This window comes from Panthera leo, chromosome B4, assembly GCF_018350215.1.
Source record: "Panthera leo isolate Ple1 chromosome B4, P.leo_Ple1_pat1.1, whole genome shotgun sequence".
NCBI lineage: Eukaryota > Metazoa > Chordata > Mammalia > Carnivora > Felidae > Panthera > Panthera leo.
The window spans coordinates 25003578-25027232 of record NC_056685.1 but is presented as its reverse complement, the minus strand read 5'-3'; the positions used below and the strand labels follow the sequence as shown (position 1 = coordinate 25027232).

At 37.9% G+C, this 23655-nt stretch overlaps 1 protein-coding gene across 1 annotated transcript in view; it reads left to right on the top strand.

Moving 5' to 3' along the window:
* The window catches only part of MKX (mohawk homeobox), a 66282-nt gene extending 54020 nt beyond the window's left edge, over positions 1–12262 (top strand). The window contains exons 6-7 of the mRNA XM_042948377.1: positions 9596–9629; positions 9735–12262. Of these exons, the coding sequence (XP_042804311.1) occupies positions 9596–9629; positions 9735–9921 (221 nt within the window). The 3' untranslated portion in view covers positions 9922–12262. The remainder of the gene's footprint in view (positions 1–9595; positions 9630–9734) is intronic.
* The last annotated feature ends 11393 nt before the right edge of the window (positions 12263–23655 follow it).

Sequence of the window (23655 nt, the reverse complement as noted above, 5' to 3'; positions counted from 1 at the left end):
GCACAGAGCCTGACATGGAGCTTGAACTCACAAACCACGAGATCATGACCTGAGCGCAAGTCCAATGCTTAACCAACTGAGTCATCGATGCACCCTACATCTACTTCCTTTTTTAAATTCTCATGTCCTTCAATATCATTGGCAAAAATATTCCCAATCTTCATTTCAAAGCCCTCCCCACCCCACTTGAGACTTTAAGTGACTGTTTCTGAAATGAAAAGCAGAAAATCACAGAACCTTTAAATGTAGAAATGTGTGAACATAGAACGCTGACATGCCAAGTACAGTTTTAACATTTTAAGTATATTAAGAACATTGAAATGTATTTGAAAAGTAGAAGGGCTGGTAATACTGTTCATCTTATGTCTAAAATATGTTTCTTTTCTATTAATAAATACAGCAGATGAACTGTGAGTAGAGAAGCTGTCATTTGCTACTCCTTGGAAAGATCCAAGAAGTTTGTGAACGTCATCTCTTTCACTGTGTCATTTCTGGTGTTAATGCAGTCAGACAGGTTTAACAGCAAGGTCTCCTGGTCTCCAGTGCCATTTCTGGAGATGGTAATTTGAGGAATTTGAAAAGCATGGCAAAAATGTGAGCCAATTCAAAGATATACTACGGTTCATATATCAAAGGAAAAATCCTTTCTGATGGTTTTTCAGAGATACTGAAGAGCTTAAAAATACATAGATGGAGCCACACTCTCCAGCCAGTTTCTAGATTATTACAAATGCATATTTTCCATTTCTTTTTGCCGAAGAAACACATATTAATACTTCATAACCTAATACTATGCAGTTATATATTCATTAAACAAGTCAACCTTCTAGAACTACAGTGTGACAGCTATAAAATTGATCTCGGAAGAAAGAGTTCTTGTGCTATTGTAGAATTTAGAGAATGAGTATCGATATCAACTTTGGACCAAAATTAAGATTTAGCTAAGAATTGGTAAGTCCATTCAGTTTTCAGAACTAGTAGCCCAACTTGCATGTAAAAGGAGTGATTTTATAAACAATTGATGCTCCTTGCAACACACAGGCACACACAGAAGTTATTCATGCATCGTTAGGAAGTCACTTTCTGAGACTTTGGCTGGAAACCTAGCTTTCATGGATGAAACATTTTGGGTAACATCTCCAGTATTCCCCTTGAGAAAATGGAGTAACAGAATCCATTAGACACTTAAAGTTTGTAGCTATTCTTTCTTGTGGCTCCAGGATTCTTTATCTTGGCATGTTGTGTTAGTTTGGCACAAAACTACATCAGAAAAGCCATTTTGTCCTTGAAGATGATAGATTCTGCACACTTAATCCATGAATCTGAGCTATGGGCTTTGCCCAGAGTTAAAGTATTTTGTTCTTCCATAATGGTTTTCTTTTTTTTTTAATTAATTTATTTATTTTGAGAGAGATAGCATGTGTACAGGGGGTGGGAGTGGGTGGGGTGGGGTATAGGGGCAGAGAGAGAGAGGGAGAAAAAAAAATCCTAAGCAGGCTGCATGCTGTCAGCAAAGAGCCTGACGTGGGGCTTGATCCCATGAACTGTGAGATAATGACCTCAGCCAGTATCAAGAGTCAGACACTCAACCAAGTGAGCCACCCAGGCGCCCCTACATAATGGTTTTCTTATTAAATCTCTGAGCCATACTAATTTTCCTAGTGACTACATTCAACCCCATATCTTAGATGTAAAAAAGTCAGAAAGGAAGTTAATTTTATTATTATTATTATTTTACAAGGGTTTATATAGTGCTTGGTATATATACTCAGGTTCCCTTCTCTTTCAGAAAATGTTCACTCATATGGTCCTCATAAGAAGCTTATGAGTCTAGTACTATTAGCCCCATTGTATAGGTGACAAAGTTGAAGCACAGAGAAGTCAAGGAGCTGGCCAGCTGTCACACAGATAGTAAGTGTTAGAGCAGGGATCCAACTCCTGCTTCTAGTTCCAGGGTCTGGGCTCCAACCACTGCCCTGAGCTGCCTCCATGCCTCACACCAGACCACCCTCGTAGTTAATAGCGATGAGCTAAGAATAGAAATGAGAATATTTAACATTTCCAGACCCCCTTTCTGGTCATTCACCAACAATTTCCTCCCCATAGACTGCATTCTAATCTTCAAAGTGAAGTTTCAGACTGAATGTTTTAGACTTTGGGAAGGTGGAGTCTTTGAGATCACAGAGGAGCAATCTTAGCAGATAGGAATATGCAGAATAACTTAGCATCAAGGATATTTAATATATTTAGTGAAAAAGATTAAAAGTGAAGTTGAGACATTATAACTGGGTGGTACTCTGCTTATTGAAAAGTTACTTTCAAGTTACAAATCCCACTTCCTACACCTTTAGTCCTCCAGCCTAGACTAATGAGGTCAGAATACCTGTTTCACAGTAAGAAAGGGAGCTAAGGAACGCCCTCAAGGCTACTACTCCCTGACCAATAAGGAGCCAAGCAACACTTTTACAGGTTTACACGCAGACATGGGTACTACGGAAACAATAAAGATGTTCTGTTGTTGTCAATGGAAATATAATCTTATCCTGAAAGCTTTGAGATATCAACTTACCTACACCCTGACCAGGGAGCTCTTCGTGATTGGTTCAGAAGAGAGGGGTGTGGTTTCCAATTTTTATTTCCTGGCAGGAGTTAGAGGAGATGATGCATTGACAGAGAGGCAGCTGAAGGTGGGGATCCTGTGGATCCAGGACATCTGGGCATCATTAGCCATAGTGAGGGGCCAGCCCGCATGAGAGGTAGCAGGAAGGAAAAGAATCTCGGGCCAGATGGTAGAAGTCATGGCTGGAGGAAACACTGGCTTAATTTTTGGAAAAGATTTTTCTTCAAACTCTGAAATGATTTTGGAAGCCACTCATTCTTTAAGGCCTCAGGATAAATAATTTAGCTAGTATATTGCAAAAGGGGAAAAAAAATACTAACTCTACCCATGAAGATGGGGTGGGTTTCATTTTATAATTCTCACTATTCAGAAAGCTTTCAAAACTCCCCCACCTCAAGGCTCTCAAAACTCAATGAGCAATGTCCGTGGTACCTCCCCAAGTTCAGTTACAATCTTGTCCTGTCATGCTGAAGTGTTCAAGTAGAACTCACTTTTGGTTGTGGTAGAACTGGAAGAAGCAGTTAGTCATCAAAAGATAAGTGTTACAGGTTGTTGGGTATTTTTTTTCCCTTCCTATTGCGGCAGACATCACTTAGAATGATTTATCATTACTCATTCAGAAGCTCCAACTACCCCCAAAGAATGGCTAACCACAGAAATTTCCTCTAAAAGTGATGCAGCCACAGCTGTCTAGGAGTTATTTAGCAGTAATTCACTCTGGACAAGAGAAGAGTGGTTATAAGGTTATCACATCTATCAAAATGTCACTCTGATTAAAGCATGGGGAAGAGCTCAAGAGAGCTTAGAGTCCCTACTCTGTGATTTGGACAGATTTTTTTTTGTTACAGATGACATTATAGGCAGGAAAAAAGTCTCTTTTTGCACCTCTGTGCAAATACTAACAAAAATACTAACAAATAGTTAATACTATTTGTTAACAAATAGTTAACAAATTGTTAACAAAAATACTAACTAAAATACTAACAAAAAGAACAGAAAATGTGCTTAATAGATTTTTAAAGCTTATTTTTACTTATTTTGAGAGAGAGAGAGAGAGAGAGAAAGAGAGAGAACAAGTGGGAGAGGGACAGAGAGAAAGAGAGAGAGAGAATCCCAAGCAGGCTCCACACTGCCAGCACAGGGCCCAATGCAGGGCTAGAGTTCACAAACCATGAGATCATGACCTGAGCTGAAGTCAAGAGTCAGACGTCTAACTGACTGAGCCACCCAGGCGCTCCAATAGATTTTTAACAGGTTGTCATTCCACAGGCTTTCCATGTAAACAGTGCATTAAATCTTGCTGTGGTCTTTGAAGGTGGCTTTATCAACAGAGAGCACTCAAATAATTGAATGCAAGAGTTAAAAAAAAACCATGACTTTCAGAGTCAACTGATGTAGAGCTGAGACTCACCACCCCCACAGCCAAACTGAGTCCTTTGTAAGTTTCTGGACCCCTCTAAGCTACAGTGTCATTTGTAAATAAGGGCCATGATGTTCTTCCACAAAGTTATTGTAAGCATTTCAGCAGATAATGGTTTAGAGCTCCTGGCATAGTGCCTGGCATCTGAATAAGCATTCAATCAATGTTAGTAATTGTTTACTTTATTTTAAAGATAACCCCTTCATGTAACATCGGGGTCTGTCAATATTCAAGTTTAAACTGGATGAAGCTGGATTTTGAATTCTTTCAATCTGTTTCTATTTCACAGACAAAAACCATTGCCACATCAGGGAAAGCCAAATAGCAGATTATTACCTTATTTATTAACAAAGTGTAAGACAAAAGTAGAAGTTCAGTGAAAAAAAGCAAACATGTACGGAATGACCCCATTTTTAAAAACGTATATAAACTTGCTTGGAAAGCCATATATACAAATATTATATTCATTATCCCTAAATTTCCTTTTTTTCTCTCTTGTATATTTTTCCCCAGATTTTCTGCAGTGAACCTGTGTTCCTTTCTTATTAGAGAAAAACAGCATATGCTAATTTTAAAAAAATTTTAATGTTTTATTTTTGAGAGAGAGAGAGTGTAAGCAAGGGAGGGGCAGAGAGAGAGACACACACAGAATCCGAAGCAGGCTGCAGGCTCCCAGGTGACAGCACAGAGCCCGACGCGGGGCTGGGACTCACCAACTGCGAGATCATGACCTAAGCTGAAGTCGGATGCTCAACCGACCGAACCACCCAGGCTCCCCATCAATGCTAATTTTAAAAGCAAAGAAGCATAGAGTCACAGTGGAACCAATCTGTAGGTGTGTGTGTGGCCCTGCCTGGATCTAGTAGTATGTGGGGGAAGTAGAGATAGAGACCATGGAAAGTGGGAGCAGGGAGCCCCAAGGATCGCTCCGTCCATTTGGTGTAAGGTCCTGCAGATTTTGAGCCATCGGTAGTTTGTAATCTTCAGAGAGGTCTTCCGTCTGCCCAGTTCGCCAGGGTCGCGTTCTTTACTTCAGTTGTTCCAAGTATGTAAATCACTCCAGAAACTGATCTGGCGTCCCTGGGGCTCTCAGGACGTCCAAGATCAGAAACACATCAAACCCTGGCTGTCCACACCTGCTATTCACAGTAATAGCCCCAAAACGGACACAGTGTGAAAGAACACAGTTGTCAAGCATCTGGAGCTCTGACTGTCTCCATTTTAAGTTAGGGAAATACATAAAGCATGATTTTTAGATTATTTATTTTTTTAAATCCTTATATTCTTTATTTACACTTCAGTGGTGTGAGTTACTACTTCACATTTGCAGAATTTTTGAAACATTCCTAACTTTAGGGCTTATTGATTACATTTGGAAAAAAAATCTCAGAGAAACAGACTTGGCCATATTTTTGTCTCTTTTTATGACTATAACTCTTTACTTCAGGAATATATATCAGAACTAATACGTTTCTAAATTGCACTTATCAAAATTGAGTGGACACTTTGCCCACAGAGCTCGGTGCTTACACATCTCGAATTGCAATAGAAGTGGTTTTCAATATAATTGTTTCTCTACGTAACTTTATAAGGAAACACATGTCCAAACTGAGGATAGCCCCACTTTAAGTTTTAACATGGTTTGGGTTTTACGGCATCCAAGATTTTCCTAACTACGCACCTCTTTTTTTCTTTCCTTTTCTTTTTTGGTCTTAAAACACGCTCTTTTGGCTGGTTCAATAAGTTGTTCCTGCCAACCAGTTGCTTTTATGGTAATTGACAGCGTAGCTGATTTTTGGAACCTTACAATCTAAAAAGGCGTTTTAGCCCAGACTTTGGAGAGGCCGAGCCAAGCTACTTGCAGAGTGAGAGATACAGCTGAGCTGAATGTGGGGCAGTCAGACCCTAAGTCTGTGCATGTTAATTAACAGCAGTGAAACGTCTGCTCTGGCTCAGACTTCAGATTTCTCTCTTTTCAGCAGCATTACAGAATCCTTCTCCTGTCAGATTGTTCCTCGATGCCACTGCTGGAGGCGAGCCTGTGAGACCACCTGTCTGTAGTGACAGAAGTGGCATGAGCCCCCTGAGCCCTGGTGATGGGTCAGTAGACCCACTGCTCTTAACTATTGGCTGAAAAGACACAAAATACTTGAATCAGATAAGAGCTAGCATAAGAAAAAAACATCTTCACATTTAATACAGTTATTGAATATAACGAGTGGATTGTAAATTTTCTGAGTTCCCCTCAAATGATATCAGTTCTCTAAAATAGCTGGGGTATCTCCCCAGATTTCATCTCCACATGAGGAATAGAAAAACAGTCTCCCCAAACTACCAGATCTTGATTGTCCTACAAAAGCTTTCCTACAAAAGCACAAATGTTTCAGAGTAAAAGGACCCCTGTTTGCTATCTTCCTGTTGCTGGTTCTTCTGGGAACTAGAACACCCAGCTCTGAAGGAGGTGGCTCTTGGATGCATAACATCCTAGTGACAGCAGGCAACTCACCAATAACAGCAACAGGAAAAGCATGTCCTCCTAATACCAATTTATGTTTAAACCAAAAGCACCCTGGACACAGAGACTCCTCCCCCTCCAAAAAAAAAAAAAAAAAAAAAAAGTAGTGGTCACCTCTTTCTTGTTGGTTTGAAATGTTTGACATTGAGTTTTGTTACACACTGCTTTAGCATTGCTATTGATAGAAAAGCAAAATGTTTTCTTCTGTTCATTACTTTTTAATGAAGACTTTTCTACTGTTGATGGGGAAAAACCTAAATCCATACCTAATGACATTAAACATACCCATCTGCCTGAGAAATAAAATACAGGATGCGTTCTTTTGAATACAGGCGAGCATATTGTTGAAATTTGTGAAACTAATTAAGAATACCCAAACAGGCATTGGAATCTATGTTTTACACTTCAAAGGTATTTTCATAGGCACCAAACTGTAAAACACATACACCCCAAGAGTAAGCAGAGTTTTATAATTTCACAGTTGGCTGTAGTAAACTTGTTTCTCAGTGGAATGAGTTCAGGGAGGCAGCCCCAGGGAGTGCCAGCAGTATCCAGCCATAAATGGGGCTGCAGGACATACGAGTTCACTCTTCGTGTTAAATGCAAGCTATCCATGGACCTTAACAGTGAATTACATGTTCCCCTTTCACGTGCAGGCTCCTCCACTCATTTAGGGCATTTCTGGGTTCTGTAACCCATTACATACATATTTGATAGCCCCAGGCTTCCTTCTTGTCATCTATGCAGCAATCACTCTCGGGTTGACCATTCAGGTAGGGAATCTGACTCTGGTCCCCTTTGAATCTGTGAGACTGCTTTGTTTGTAAGCCAGAGCATCAGTTACATGGTCTTTTCTAAATTATGTTTTGTTATTTCCCTAATGTTATTTAAGCTTCATGGAACTTATTCTGCTTTTGCCAAGTCTTTCCATTGAATAAATATCTCCATAACCTATTGCTTCACTTTGGCAACAGAATTGTTGCAATTTGTGGGCAAAATTGAGCAAAGGCCTAGATCTTTTTTTTTTCCTCTGTAAAATATCCAATGTTGCTGGCTTCCCTCCTCCTAAACAAAGGCCTTGACTTGTTCTCTGTTTTAGTAGTGCCTTGTCTCTGTCATTCCTGAGTAAAGATTTACAGATAATAGTATGAAACAAAGAATGACTTAGCGGACATAACAGAGACATACTGTGCACATAGAAAGTCACTAATACTAAATAAGCTAAGACACAAAGTGTTTAGAATAGTGCCTAGCACATAGAAAGTGACCTGTAAACTAAGATTATTGGAGTTCCATGAATTAAAACTTGTCATTCTTTGCCTCCAATTACATAAGTAATTTTATAATTCAAAATATCAAAAGCAGCAGAAATATAGCTAACCATCCAGGGCAACCTAGTAGGGACCAGTAGATCCAGATGGTGACCACCCATCTGCTCACAGACCCAGCTATTTCCCCAAAGGATAAGTGAAAGATCAAAGAAAGAGACTAATGTTTGTTGTTCTGTTTGGGGCCAGACACATAACATCTCATTTATTCTTCATAACAACCTTGTCATTTATGTTTTTGTTTTGTTTACTTGCCTTCTTTCTTTTTTAACTTCCTGGGTCTCTAGCAAGGGTTATGCAAAAGAGCTCACAGCGACCTGAGGCCTGACTCAGGATGCACTAACAGGCTTTCCCAATTCTTTTTCCTTCCTAAAGGACATAGGAGTTCAGCTGCCTCATCTCCATGGACATTTAATCATTTTCTGTTGACCATATCTTCCTTGGCGAATTTTATCCTGGTCACACTGTATTATGATTATGTTGATGCTCTTATTCTCAAGTCCCATGACTCTCTTAGAGCCCAAATCTGGAAATTATGCTGTCTGACCCAACTAGCCTTGAGCATTGCAGAGAAAAAAAAAAAAATACCTTTTGAGCTGGGGGAGGTAAAACAAAGGGAGAGGACTGCAGGCAGCAAAAGACAGCTTTCCAAAGGCCATAGAAACAGAAGAAGGCCTTGAGCACACATTGTGTTTTTCATGTTTCCTGTGTGGGGCAAAGTGCCTCATTCTGTAGCTATTGTTGTTGATGATGATGGTGGTGGTGGTGACTTAACCTAGTTTTGGAGACTCATAGGCTGATGGGGAGTTTCAATTCTACTCTTTTGTCCCCACTTCCCATGCCATGCTAGCGGACCCTCTTTACCTTCTGAACATCTTTCCCTCCAGCATGTCTATTTTTTGTGTTCCCAATACCATATTCTTTTAGCCTGAGAGCTACGTAGGGAGATTTAATCAAGATCAAGAGGCCATTTTGTCCTTCTTGATAACGATGTTTGCATTGGTAGACATTAGTGCCTGAGAGAGGGAGGGAATCTACACCAATAGAGAGAGTGCATAAGCAAAGCTCACACCCTAATGCTCATTTCCTACAGTAAGAGGGTTTCCTTTGCAGCTTGAAGACTGATGTCTGTTTACTCTAACATGCCAGAAGTCCAGTGCTGCTGCCAGTGTTGAATCTGTCACTCTGGCTAGCTAGTCAGAGGGAACTATTTGCCAGTCCTTTTTCTGAGATGAAGGTTTGAGTCCCATGAAATCACAGAGGCACTCTAAAGATCTTCTAGGAACTCCCTTATTTTATAGTTGAGGAAACTGCATCCCAGACTGTGGGGGCATCATAGTCTATCCAAAGGTAGACAGCGGGTGAGTGAGGGAGTGAGACCAGAACCTGGCCCAGGAAGAGCTAGTGTTCCTGTCCCTGTGCTGTCTTCCTCCTCATGAAAAGGCCCAATTTTTCAGCATACATTAACATCAGATTTTTGTTTACTTATGAAAGCTATTTTTAATTCTTTATTACCTGTTCTCATCCTGCTTCTTTGCAAAGAGATTTCTTTTGTATCTTAATCTAAACTACTTTTTCTTTATAAAAAAAATTAATTAATTTCAACCAGATTTCCTGATGAATCTCTATGCCGGTAAATTAATGATGCAGCTCCTGAGGTTAAAAAAGAAAGAAAAAAAGAAAAGTAATTGAATTTTTGCTTGTCTTTACAGACGCTCTGGAAAATGGATCCAATAAGGGTGACAGGTGAGAAATATGTTTTTATTTGCCATTTATGCGTTTCGCTGATGGCATTTTCTGTGTATGCTGCAATGAGTTTGATCATTTTCTTTCTTTTTTGCTTAAATCCAGTGCAGCCAATAGGAAGGGACCAAGCAAGGACGATACATACTGGAAGGAGATTAATGCAGCGATGGCCTTAACCAATCTTGCACAGGGCAAAGACACACTGCAGGGAACAACCAGCTGCATCATCCAGAAGTCATCACATATAGCAGAAGTAAAGACGGTCAAAGTGCCACTGGTTCAGCCATTTTAAGGGTTTGTCACTTTTCAGACCTACGGCTGCTCTTCGTGTCAGTGTTTTCCCATCAACCCTCATCTTAAGAGCCGAAGCAAAAGTGAAAATGACTCCCTCTCAAACCTCTTCTTGTTTTTAATTATCCTAAATATATCATTTAGTTGCTACTATAAGAGACATATAAATTATAAAAACCTCACTTTAATCAAAAGTAGTAACTTATTTTATGTTACTCAAACTATGCATAAAGTGTCTGCATTGCCATTACAGTAAGTGCCTTGCTTCCCCCCAAAATAAGCAACAACGTGGGCACAGCAGAGCTGCTGTGCCTCAAATGACAACGCCACAATGCTTGTTAGTCCGTGTGTGTCCTTCCAGATGGGCCTAACCATTTCAGGACAGAAACCAGAACTGCTGAAAGCCCTCAAAATGTTTTCAGTAATTCACATGTTAAAACTTGGAAATCTACACAGCCCAAATGAGATGTTCCTTTAAAAAACAAAAAACTGCTGCAGTATTTAAAATTGTTCAGCATGCTTTTCAGAGTGACAGTGAGAATTTCATGCATGTATCTTGCCTGCCTATCTGACACACTACAAAGGTCCAAAATGAAAGGAGCGGCAATCACGTAATATGTTTATTTAAGAAGAATCCCAGTGAATCCATTGTGATCTGGAAAACTTTTTCCAAGCACTGCTGGGAAACACCACAGTGCCCTTTAGAAGTAATTTGGATTTCTCTTTCTTAAGTTTTGCATAAGTGTTTTAAAATTTTATTACGTAAGTTACTCAGAATTTTCCCGTGCAGAACTAAACCTGTAGTTTAGTTTTAACACATAATCCTGTTTGCATTAGAGGTCAGTGCTTTTTGTGATGGAAACTTTTTCATATGGAATGGCTGAAAACCTTTTATTTGGTTCATTTCAAATTATAATTGCTGATGGACAATTTATATTGCAACGAGAACAAGACAATGAAAGAAATGTATCTCTATGTGAATATACATATACAGACATAAAATTGATTTTTAAATTTAAAACATATGGAAAACAAAACATTGACAGTCTTTGAATTTGCCAAGTAGGACATTTAAGTAAAAATTAAGTGAAATCATGCATTAAAAGAAAGAACATTTCGTTTCTAAATTAGACTATCACTGAGTGAGAATAATCAATATCAAGAAAGAAGAATATAGGTTTCAATCAAACAATAATATTCTAATCAGCTTGGGGAGACTTGAAACTTGAATAAACACCAGAGATGCCAAATATAACAGAGTATATGTGCTACAGAGAAGTAAAAAAGGATTTGACTCTTTTATGGTGGGATGTTTTTTCTGGGTATGTAATCTGTTTTGTAATTTTTTTTTAACTGGAAAGCATTTTTGTGAGTGTGAATGAGAGCCAATAGTGCAGCCGTGTGGTGATATTTTTCCTTATTTTGCAAAATGCTTTTAAAACCAAAGGCTGCTCTAGTTGATACATGGACAATATCATTCTTGATATAAATTGTAGGACACTTTTTCATGTAACATAGCATTTGGGGATTGGGTTTATTTAGTGTAATGAAGATAATTTGATATAAAAATATTTTGTATATATATATTTTTACTTTGTTTTCTAAATTGCTGTTTGCAGTAACAGTAAGTGCAAAGCAAGATATGTTAAGTTATGACTGTATGATCGGATGAAGTATGAGTTCTTTTGGTTTACATCCTTAAGTAGTTACGGATCCATGATAAAAACTTTGGAATCTTTATAAATTAATTTGTCAAAATGTGATCATGTCAGAGAAAACTAAGGACAAGTACTTCACTCTTTTTCATACTATTATAAGTTATTCTGGTATTAAATATTTTAATAAAATTGATTTTGTTTTGACATATTTCAGTTAGATGAATGGATGCTGGTTGTTTTTTGTTTGAATTAGTCATAATTCACTTTTGCCATCTTTTTAAAAAGAATCAGCAGATTTGCTCTATGATATAAAATATGGATGACAAGCCAATATAGGAGAGCTTTCACATGATTTTTTCTTTTAATACCAAAGCTTGGAATCTGGCCTATAAACACATCAAGAAGATTTTATAATTAGGACATCCTTGGCAATATCTCCATTTGCAATTACTTTTAATTTATTTTTTCTCTTGCTGCTTTAACATTTTCTGGAAATTAAAGTCTCCCCTCCCAAATCCTTTAAAAGAATCCTGAACAATGCTGAGCCAGCAGCTAAGAATCTAACTCATAATTTATGTTGTAGAGAAATAGAATTACCTCTATTCTTTGTTTTGCCATATGTAATCATTTTAATAAAATTAATAACTGCCAGGAGTTCTTGACAGATTGAAAATAAAAGTTAATTTCTAGACCTCAATGATCATATGAATTTTGTTTTCCTTTGAGAGTTGACCAGGTGGAGAAAGAACAGAAGGGTCCATTATATGTTGTAACTCTCTTCAGGTTGGTAAGGGATATGATATGGGACTACTGCATTTGTATTAGGTTTGACTTTCATCACCTTAGACCACCAACCCACCTTTTAAGAGCCGAGGAAAAGAGAGTATGATGCTGTTAAAATACATAACTTCAAAATGAACATTTTCACTAAATACCTTCTTTCAGTAGCTATGACAATAGGCATTATTACCATGTGCTATGTATGTACTGGAGACAATCTTGACTTTGAAGCTAGACAGATCTATGTTTGAATCTCAGCTCTTCCCACTCGCTACTATAAGATCCAGATTCAGTCACTTCTGGGCTTGGGTTTCTTCATCTGCAAAGTGAGAAGAATGAGTCATACCTTGATTTGCTACAAGGTTTAGAGATCATATAGGATATATAAAGTGCCTACCACAGTGCCTGGTATTAAAAGGTGCTTAATAAATGGAAAGTGTTATCATGTAATTATAATTCCTCTATATAAGGTTTGAATGCAAGTAGAAATACGCATGGAATATGAGAAAAGGATAGTTTAGTGAAGAGCCTTGGGAAAGGAAAGCTATCTGACACGAAAGACTGCTGTGAGGTAATAATAGTTGGGGTTCCTGGGTGATTCAATCGCCTAAGCATCCCACTCTTGGCTTCGGCTCAGGTCATGATCTCATGGTTCGTGAGATCAAGCCCCGCGTGAGGCTCTGTGCTGAGAACATGGAGCCTTCTTGGGACTCTCTGTCTCTCCTTCTTCCTCTGCCCCTCCCCCAACATGTACATGCACTCTTTCCCTGAAAAATATAAATAAACATTTGAAGTACTAATAGTTGGGATCAGAGTTGGGAACACCTTCAAGAAAGATCGTTTTATTATCATTACTTTGAACTTCATGGAGAAAAGCACAAAGTAGAACAAAGGTAGGAAAGAACAGACATACCAATAGAAAACAGCATGTGCGAGAGCTTCCTTCGTCCATATCAACTAGAATTGCTTTTCCCTGTATTCATCCTGCCTGATCTTCTTCAAGATGACTAAGAACTCAAGCTGCGGTCTGTGTTCTCTGCTTGCTCCAAGTAGCAGTGTTTAACAAACAGTGGCAACAGCCATGGTCTGCTTTTAAACTCCTCCAGCTCAACAGCATAACATCATGCAAATAAACACAGAGAATAAGCAAGCCTCCCAGACTCTTCTGTCTGGGGCAGCTTAGGTCGGCCATGCCTTGGAAAGCAGTGTGGGGTGGTGGTAAGAACTTGGACTGGCATAACCTGGCTTTGCCTCTTCGCTGCTTAGTGACTTTGGGGAATAAGCATAAGCCTTGTATACCCAGTGTTTGCATCTATAAGATTTGATCTATGAAATTTACCTACTCCAAAGATCTGTTGTGAGGATTAAGTAACACAGTGGATATAAAAGCACTTTGCAAACTGCATGTACTGTACAAGTGGTAATGATTATTAATGTGTTCCAGATGACTCAGAAAGGCCTAATATCCCGTAAGGTTTGGCAGTATAAACTGTGGCATCCATGAAGCATGTAGGACCCCCAGATTTTGTCCAATTCATACTGTGGTATACCATCTTTGGGCCTTCCTGAACAGTCTTCTGGTCCTATACTTCTTTATAACAATTATGGTCAGAATAAGGTGAACGATTGTCACACTGCAGGGACAGAATCCTGACTATTCAGACACATCTTAGAAATGGACTAAAAATTTGGTTTGAGAAGTGTATGCATTGCCCATAATAAACTCTTTTTTTTTTAAGGTGAGAAAAACCAATTTCTGAGTTTGGACAAACAAGCTGATGTGCTTTTTACATCTTTACACAGATGACTCCGTGGAAATTCATGCAAAGATTGCCTCAGTAAGTCTTCTGAAACAAACTGCAGCCCAAAGCCAGTTTCTGGAATTTGATCTGCAGTGAGTCTCATTCTGACTTATATTCACAACTTTTAAATAAAATTTAAAATTTGAAATCATGTTTTGAAAAAGTACAAATGTAACTTATGCTAGTTGTAGAAAGATGTAAGCAGTGTAGAAGGGCATAAGATAAAAAACTCCATACCCTATCTCCCCATGACCCCAATCCCACACCCCAAAGATAACCATGGTTAACAATGTCTTGTGTGTATTTTCGGAAACTCGATGCATACACAAACTTGTACTTTTTCATCTTGCACTTCTTACTATATTCATATTGTTCTGCAATATTTTTTTCCATTCCATCGTGTGTGGGTGTGTGTGTGTGTGTGTGTGTGTGTGTGTGTGTGTGTGTAGAGTTCATTATTTTAAATGAATGTGTAGAATTTTATTTTGTATCTAATATAATTTGCTTAGCAAATACCTCCTGGGCGGACTTTTGGGTTATTTCCATTTTTTAGTTATTATAAACTAGTGCTATTCAAAGTGCTATTTCACACTGAGATAAGGAGCTTGCCCCAAATATAAACCAACATACTGCAAGAAAAACTTCTATGAAAAAAAATGTCACCTGAACTCACAGTACTCTTAGTTGATGTATATTCCGATCCCTTATCTCCTCGCAGACTAATAACCAACAACTGGTGAATTGTCATCATTATATAGACTATACTTCAACACCACTGTTATAAATACTGATGCAGCAAACATTCTGGTGCATATGTATCTTCAGCCACTCATTCCATCTGTGGAATAAATACTTAGAAGTGTAATTAATGGGTCAAATGATAGTTACATTAATTTTTTTGATGGATGCTGCCAAATCACCATGTCAAACTTCTACCAGTTTACACTTTTGACAGTAGGATGTGTCTGTTTTTCCTCAACTTGTTCAAAACCTTGACTTTTATTAAACTTTTCAATACTTGACAGTGTGGTAGACAAAAGTGATATTTTATCATTGTTTTAACTGGTACTTTTTCAAGATGAATGGCGCATATAAGCTTACTGGCCATTGGTATTTGTTTTCAATGAACAGCTTATTCATGTCTTTCTATTTTTGTTGGCTTCTTTTTCCTTCCTTTTTGTCATCCATTTGTTAGTGATTTGTACATTATTTGCATATTTAAAAATTCAGTACCTTGTCTATAATATATAGTGTATATTTTCCAAGATTGCTTTTTATAAATATTTTTTACTTTGCGTAATGTTTTTAAATTCAGAAACTTAAATATCATCTGTGCATATACATAGGATGTGTAGGAGGGCACTGCATATATTTGGTTACCAGAGAAGCAGTGTAGTATTCCAAACACAAACTCTGGAGCTAGACTTCTGATATTCAAATCTTATCTCTTCTGCTTACTAGTTCTATAATCTTGGACAAGACACTTAACCTATCTAGCCTCTGTTTCCTTATCTGTAACATACGGACCATAAAAATGATTACTTAGTAGAGTTGTGAGGATTAAATTAGCTATTATATATAAAGCACTTGCAATCATAGTACCTCACACTTAGTTCCAAGATCATACAAAAATTCATCCATCTTTTCTGCTGTTAGTATTATGGTTTACTTTTGTATGTTTAAACCTTATATCCATTGGCAATTTATTTTGGCATAAAAAAATGATCTAGGCACCCTTGTCAAAATGAAATCTTTATAAGCCTAACAAAATAATGTACAAGAACCATATGAAGAAAATGACAAAACTGATTAATGAAATTAAACAAGAACTAAATAAATGGAGAGATAGTCCATGTTAATAGATGGAAAGACTCAATACTGCTGAGATGTAAGTTCTTCCCCGCTTGATCTATAGATTCAATGTAATCCCACTCAAAATCCCAGCAAGTTATATTGTGGATATCAACAAAATGACTATAAAGTTTATATGGAGAGGCAAAAGACCCAGAATAGCCAATATAACATTAAAGAACAGCAAAGGTGGAGGACTGACATTACCAGACTTTAAGATCTACTATAAAGCTAATAGTAATTAGCTTACTTAAATTAAATCACTTACTTAATTAGATTACTTAAACAGTAATCAAGGCAGCATGGTATGGGTGAAAAAATGTACAAATTAAATGATGAAACAGAATACAGAACCCAGAAATGGGCCCACAAAACTATATACAACTTATATTTAACAAAGTAACAAAGGCAATAAAATGAAGAAGATAAAATGGTAAATTTCAAGAAGAATTTTTGAAAGAAAAGATAAAATTTAGAAAATGGTGCTGGAACAATTGGATACCCACATGCAAAAAATAATTAACCTAGGCACAGACTTTACATCTTTCACAAAAACTAATTCAAAATGTAGACCTAAATGTAAAATGCAAAACTATAAAAGTCCTAGAAGATAACACAAGGGAAAATCTAGCTGACCTTAGGGCTGACGATGACATTTTAGATACAACACCAAAGGCACAATAAATGAAACAATAAGTAAACTGTACTTCATTAAAATTAAAATCTTCTGAAAGACAATGCCAAGAGAATGGGCAGACAAGCTACAGACTGAAAAAAAAATTGCAAAAGACACATATGATAACTATGACTGATAAATATGACTTTTATCCAAAGTATACAATGAACTCCTAAAACTTAACAATAAGAAACCTGATTAGTTTTTAAATGGGCCAAGGACCTTTTCTGACAACTCATCAAAGATACCCACATGGCAAGTAAACATGGGAAAAGATGCTCCACATCATATGTCATCAGGAAGTTGAAATTAAAACAGCAATAGATACAACTATATACCTATTAGAATGGCCAAAGTCCAGAACGCCGACCACACTAAATGCTGGCAAGAGTATGGAACAGCAAGAAGTCCTCATTCATTGCTAGCATAAATGATATAGCCACTTTGGAAGACAGTTGGAAAGTTTCTTATAAAACTAGGCATACCGTATGAACCAGTAATCACACTCCTTGTTAGTTACCTAAAAGAGTTGGAAACTTAAGTCCACACAAAAACTTACACACAAAGATGAAGCTTTATTCATAATTGCCCAAACTTGGAAGCAACCAAAAATGTTCTTCAGAAGATGAATGAATAAATAACCTGTGGTATAACCAGACAGTAGAATGATTCAGTGCTAAAAAGCAATGAGCTATCAAGCCATGAAAAGACACAGAGGAACGTAGCCAAACTTTCACTTAGTAATACGTGAAATAGGGTACATACTGTATGATTCCAGCAATATAATATTCTAGAATAGGCAAAACTATGGAGATGGAAAAAAGATCAGTGGTTTTCAGGAGGTGGGGATGGGGAGGGGTGAGTAGGCAGTGCACAGAAGAGTTTTAGAGCATTTAATACACTCTGTGTGATACCATAATGATGGACACGTGTCATTACACATTTGTACAACCCATAGAATGTACAACACCAAGAGTGAACTGTAATGTAAACTATGGGCTTTCAGTGTAATGATGTGTCAATGTAGGTTCATCAATTGTAACAAATGTACTACTCTGGTGGAGGATGTTGAACATGAAAGATATGCATGTGTAGGGACATGGTGCATATGGGAAATCTCTGTACCTTTCCCCTCAATTTTGCTGTGAACTTAAAACTGCTTTAAAAAGATAAACTCTAAATAAAAAGGTTTTACATTTTAAAAAGTGAACTAGGTATCTGGTTCTTCACCAAATACCCCCGCCCCCATCCCACAAAAGAAAACCTAGCTGGTGTCTCAAAACAATTTGCTAGATAATCCACTAATCTAAATAGTTGCTTTTGAACTCTCTATTCAGTTTCTTATTATAGTAGTGAGTATAGAGTTCATTTTTATTATCCCTTCTCATAATTTTCCTGGTTTTTCCTCATCTTAACTTTTTTAATTTTAAGTTTATTAATTATTTTGAGAGAGAGAGAGAGAGAGAGAGAGAGCGCATGAGTAGTGGAGAGGCAGAGAGAGAAGGAAAGAGAGAATCCCAAGCAGGCTCCATGCTGTTAGCACAGAGCCTGATGTGGGGCTCAGTCTCACAAACTGTGAGATCATGACCTGAGCCAAAATCAAGAGTTCGACACTGAACCTACTGAGCCACCTAGGTGCCCCTCCTCATCTTAACTTTTAAAGATAAACATGATAAATTATTTTATCAAATCCCCACTCTTCCCAGAATTGTGTGGATTATGGATTGCATGAATATATAGGGCAATTGACACTTTGCAATATTGAGTTTTATTGTCTAATTTTCTTCTTTCATTTGATCCTCAACAGTTTTATTTTTCTTCATGTATCTTAATTTTTATTCATTGATATTTATTTTTGTATTACATTGTGAATGTGATTTTTCCATTTTTTATTATCTTAATTATCATTTGTCTATAGGCAAACTATTGATATTTAAATATTGAGGGTTTTTTTAGCCAGCCATCTCACCTAGTCTTTATTTTTTTTTCCCATGAAATTTCTTTTTTTTTTAATTTTATTTTATTTTTTTAATTTATTTTTCAATATATAAAATTTATTGTCAAATTGGTTTCCATACAACACCCAGTGCTCATCCCAAAAGGTGCCCTCCTTAATACCCATCACCCACCCTCCCCTCCCTCCCACCCCCCATCAACCCTCAGTTTGTTCTCAGTTTTTAACAGTCTCTTATGCTTTGGCTCTCTCCCACTCTAACCTCTTTTTTTTTTTTCTTCCCCTCCTCCATGGGTTTCTGTTAAGTTTCTCAGGATCCACATAAGAGTGAAAACATATGGTATCTGTCTTTCTCTGTATGGCTTATTTCACTTAGCATAACACTCTCCAGTTCCATCCACATTGCTACAAAGGGCCATATTTCGTTCTTTCTCATTGCCATGTAGTACTCCATTGTGTATATAAACCACAATTTCTTTATCCATTCATCAGTTGATGGACATTTAGGCTCTTTCCATAATTTGGCTATTGTTGAGAGTGCTGCTCTAAACATTGGGATACAAGTGTCCCTATGCATCAGTACTCCTGTATCCCTTGGGTAAATTCCTAGCAGTGCTATTGCTGGGTCATAGGGTAGGTCTATTTTTAATTTTCTGAGGAACCTCCACACTGCTTTCCAGAGTGGCTGCACCAATTTGCATTCCCACCAACAGCGCAAGAGGGTTCCCGTTTCTCCACATCCTCTCCAGCATCTATGGTCTCCTGATTTGTTCATTTTGGCCACTCTGACTGGCGTGAGGTGATATCTGAGTGTGGTTTTGATTTGTATTTCCCTGATAAGGAGCGACGTTGAGCATCTTTTCATATGTCTGTTGGCCATCCGGATATCTTCTTTAGAGAAGTGTCTATTCATGTTTTCTGCCCATTTCTTCACTGGGTTATTTGTTTTTCGGGTGTGGAGTTTGGTGAGCTCTTTATAGATTTTGGATACTAGCCCTTTGTCCGATATGTTATTTGCAAATATCTTTTCCCATTCCATTGGTTGCCTTTTAGTTTTGTTGGTTGTTTCCTTTGCTGTGCAGAAGCTTTTTATCTTCATAAGGTCCCAGTAATTCATTTTTGCTTTTAATTCCCTTGCCTTTGGGGATGTGTCGAGGAAGAGATTGCTATGGCTGAGGTCAGAGAGGTCTTTTCCTGCTTTCTCCTCTAGGGTTTTGATGGTTTCCTGTCTCATATTCAGGTCCTTTATCCATTTTGAGTTCACCTAGTCTTTAAATTAATTTTTCAGATATATCATTTGGATTTCCAGGTATACAATCATATTATTCCCAAATAATGAAATTTATTGACCCCTTTCTGATATTTATACTCTATTTCTCTTACCTGCAGGGTTGACTAACATTCCCAGAACATTTTTTCCACCAGAACAATTTTTTAATGATATAAGTGATAGTGAGCTTCCTTGTATTTTTTCCTGACATTAATGGGCTTACCGGTAGTATTTAAATATGATATGTAATAAAAGATCTTGGTTTGTAGTGTTAGGTTTTTTTTTATATTTTAACAATATTCTTTCATTCTTGATTTACTGAAAGATTTTATTATAAATGCATGTTGGTTTTTTCTAAACATTTTAATTAAATATAGAAAACTTCACAAATCATAAATGTACAATTCAACAAACTTCTACAAAGGGAATATAATTGTATAACCAAACACAAATGAAGATAAAAATCATTAGAAATATTCCAGAAGCTCCCCCCTAAAGGTAAACATTTGTCTGACTTCTGCCTATTTTTGAAATTTAAATAAATGGAGTCATAGAGTTATACCCTTTTTTCTGTCTTCTTTTGCTTGGTATTGGATTTGTGAGATTCATCCCTCTTGTTGCATATAGCAGCAATTCAGTCTTCTTTTTAAAATAGTTTAGGAGTGCCTGGGTGGTTGAGTCTGTTAAGCATCCAACTTTGGCTCTAGTCATGATTTGGGGTTGGTGAGTTTGAGCCCTGAGTTAGGCTCTGTGCTGACAGCTGGAGCCTGGAGTTTGCTTCGGATTCTTTGTCGCCTTCTCTCTCTGCCCCTCCCCTGCTCATGCTCACTCTGTCTGTCTCTCTCAAAAATAAATAAAATTTAAAAAATTAATTAATTAATTAATGTTTATTTATTTTGAGAGAGAGAGAGAGAGAGAGGGAGAAAGTGAGCACATGAGCGGGGGAGAGGCAGAGAGAGGGAGAGAGAGAATCCTAAGCAGGCTCCATTTTATCAGTGTGGAGCCAGAGGCAGGGCTGGAACTCACGGACCTGAGCCAAAATCAAGACGCTTAACCAATTGAACCACGCAGGCTTATAATTATAAGATAGGAAGACAGAATCCCAATCAGGCTTCATGCCGTCAATACAGAGCCCAGTGTGGGGCTTGAACCCACCAACCGTGAAATCATGACCTGAGCCGAAATCAACAGTCAGACGTTTAACCAACTGAGCCACACAGGCAGCCCTAATATATCCTACTCTTGATGGACATTCGGATTGGTTTCCGATTAGGAGGCTATGACAAATAATGCTACTATAAACACATTCTTGTACATTTCTTTTGGTAAATTTAGGTATGTATTTCTGCTAGATAGAAGTGAACTTACTGAGTTATATTTTAGTTTCAGTGGTTATTATCAAACAATTTTCCATTATAGTGCACCAGATTACATCTCCACAAGCAGGATCTGAGAGACCTATTTGCTACACAGTTTTTAATGTTTTAGCCATTATGGTAGATTTGCAGAGGCCTCTCACTGTAGTTTTAATTTGTTTTTTTAATATTAAAACAAAATAATATTATAGATTCATATTATTTAATATTAATACCATTTAATATTAAATTTAATATTTAATTTGTGGGTTTGTTATGTATCGACTATTTGGATATTGTGGAGTGCCTTTTCAACTTTTTTGCCCATTGTTGTATTGGGTTGTCCTTTTCTCACTGATTTTAAAGTGTTTCTTAATACATTCTGGATATGCAGATGTGCATGTTTGTGTTCACGTGTATGTATGTGTGTGTGTATGTAGGAGGTTTCTTACAGAAAATATCTTATAAAATACTATGCTTGAACGTCCTTAAATGCGTTTGTTTGTGTATTTGTTTGTTATCCAGTTGTAATAGTTCTCCTCCAGCCATCGTTTCAGTAGAAACTGCCTGTTTCATTGATTGTGTTTGTTATTCTTTCTCTGGCTGCTCAATCCCCATTTTCATTGCCTGCTCAAGACTTTCTTCGATGTGAACCCAAGTTCATCTTAGGCAGTGGACAACTTATGGGCTATGGGGATGGGACAGACACTTTCAGCCCTTGTGATCAGGAGATGGACCACCTGGCAAGCTGTAATGCCCTGTTAAGGCAACTACAGTCATCCCTTCTGCTCACCAGACTGCAGAACCACAAAAAAGAAGACCCTGGCTAATTGCTTAGCAATCCCAGAGTGCTTTGAAGGTCAGGGCCTCACCCTGCCTAAGCTGCCTTCTCAGAGAGCTCTCCATTTTCACAAGGTAGATTTTCCTTAAGAACTTGGAGCTCCATACTCACCTTGGGGCTCTTCTCTAGGATCTGGTCTGGACAAAAGGAAACAAATAAATCACCTCCCTCCCCCACTTCCTTCTCTCCTCCCCTTCCTACTTTTCCTTGGTTTTCTCTCCCTCTTCTCCTTCAATCTCCCTCCCTCTCCCTCTCTCTCTTTCCTCTTAACTCCATAGGTTCTGCCTGACAACGTAAGAGCAGCTTCTTCAGGCATTGAGTAGGAACCAGCAGCGGGGGAAAGGGCAGCTGAGAAGCACACGTGTACTGCCATCTTCCCCTTCTCTATTTCTAGAACTACACACTTTAAATACTATCTGCTGAATCCTCAATATGAAGGATGAAGTCACTAAAACTCATACTTCTTTTCATTCTCACATGCCATTTAAACACTTTTCTTGTTAATTTTACATTGTTGGTATTTGTGCTACTTATTCTCTGAAATCATAGGTCCCACTGTTACAGAAAGGGGTTTAACGCTCACTATGAGTCCTTTTATACACTGCTTCCCTTTCCTGAGTTCTCTATTCTCATTTATCATGTGATTGGATGGATTTTGTTGTTTATAGTTTTCTTTTTCCAAGACGGGCTCATGAATGTTGTATTCCCTCAGGTGGAAGCTGTCCTTTGTTCCCTTATACATTCATAACAATCTAGAAAAGTATATGAGTCTGGGTCTTACTTTCCCACTGGGAACTCTTGTCATTGCTCCACTACTAACTGACCAATGAGATGGTGTGGTGGGAAACTCTGAGGCCAGCCCTACATTATCTATATTCTCGCCAATACATTACTCGTTTTTGTTTTTGTCTTTTGTTTTGTTTTGTTTTTGCCTGAAGGCCCATACAACTCTTTGTTTACACTTAAAAGTTCAGCAACTTGGGGCACCTGGGTGGCTCAGTCGGTTAAGCGTCCGACTTCGGCTCAGGTCACCGTCTCACAGTCTGTGAGTTCGAGCCCCGCATCGGGCTCTGGGCTGATGGCTCAGAGCCTGGAGCCTGCTTCCGATTCTGTGTCTCCCCCTCTCTCTGCCCCTCCCCCATTCATGCTCTGTCTCTCTCTGTCTCAAAAATAAATAAAAACGTTAAAAAAAAAAAAAGTTCAGCAACTTAACCGTCTGAAGTATTCTACAGCATTCTGTGTCTTCTGGGTCTACTGACTGAAATCTAATGTATTTCAGGAAAAAAAAATTCTTATATCTAAATTATTTCTTCAGTTCCCTTTTCTGTTCCCTTCTTCAAAATTGCCATTTTCCTGATTCATTTATTCAATGATATGTACCTACACTGCACCAGACACTCTACTAGGTGTTGGGTATCAGTCATGCATACTAACAGAGTAGAGTCAAATTCTAGTTAAATCTCCTATTTCAGTCTTTCATCTTACGTTTAGTGGTATTGAGTTTTCCTTTTTCTGTTTTCACATCTCTATGGGTGTTGTTGTTGTTGT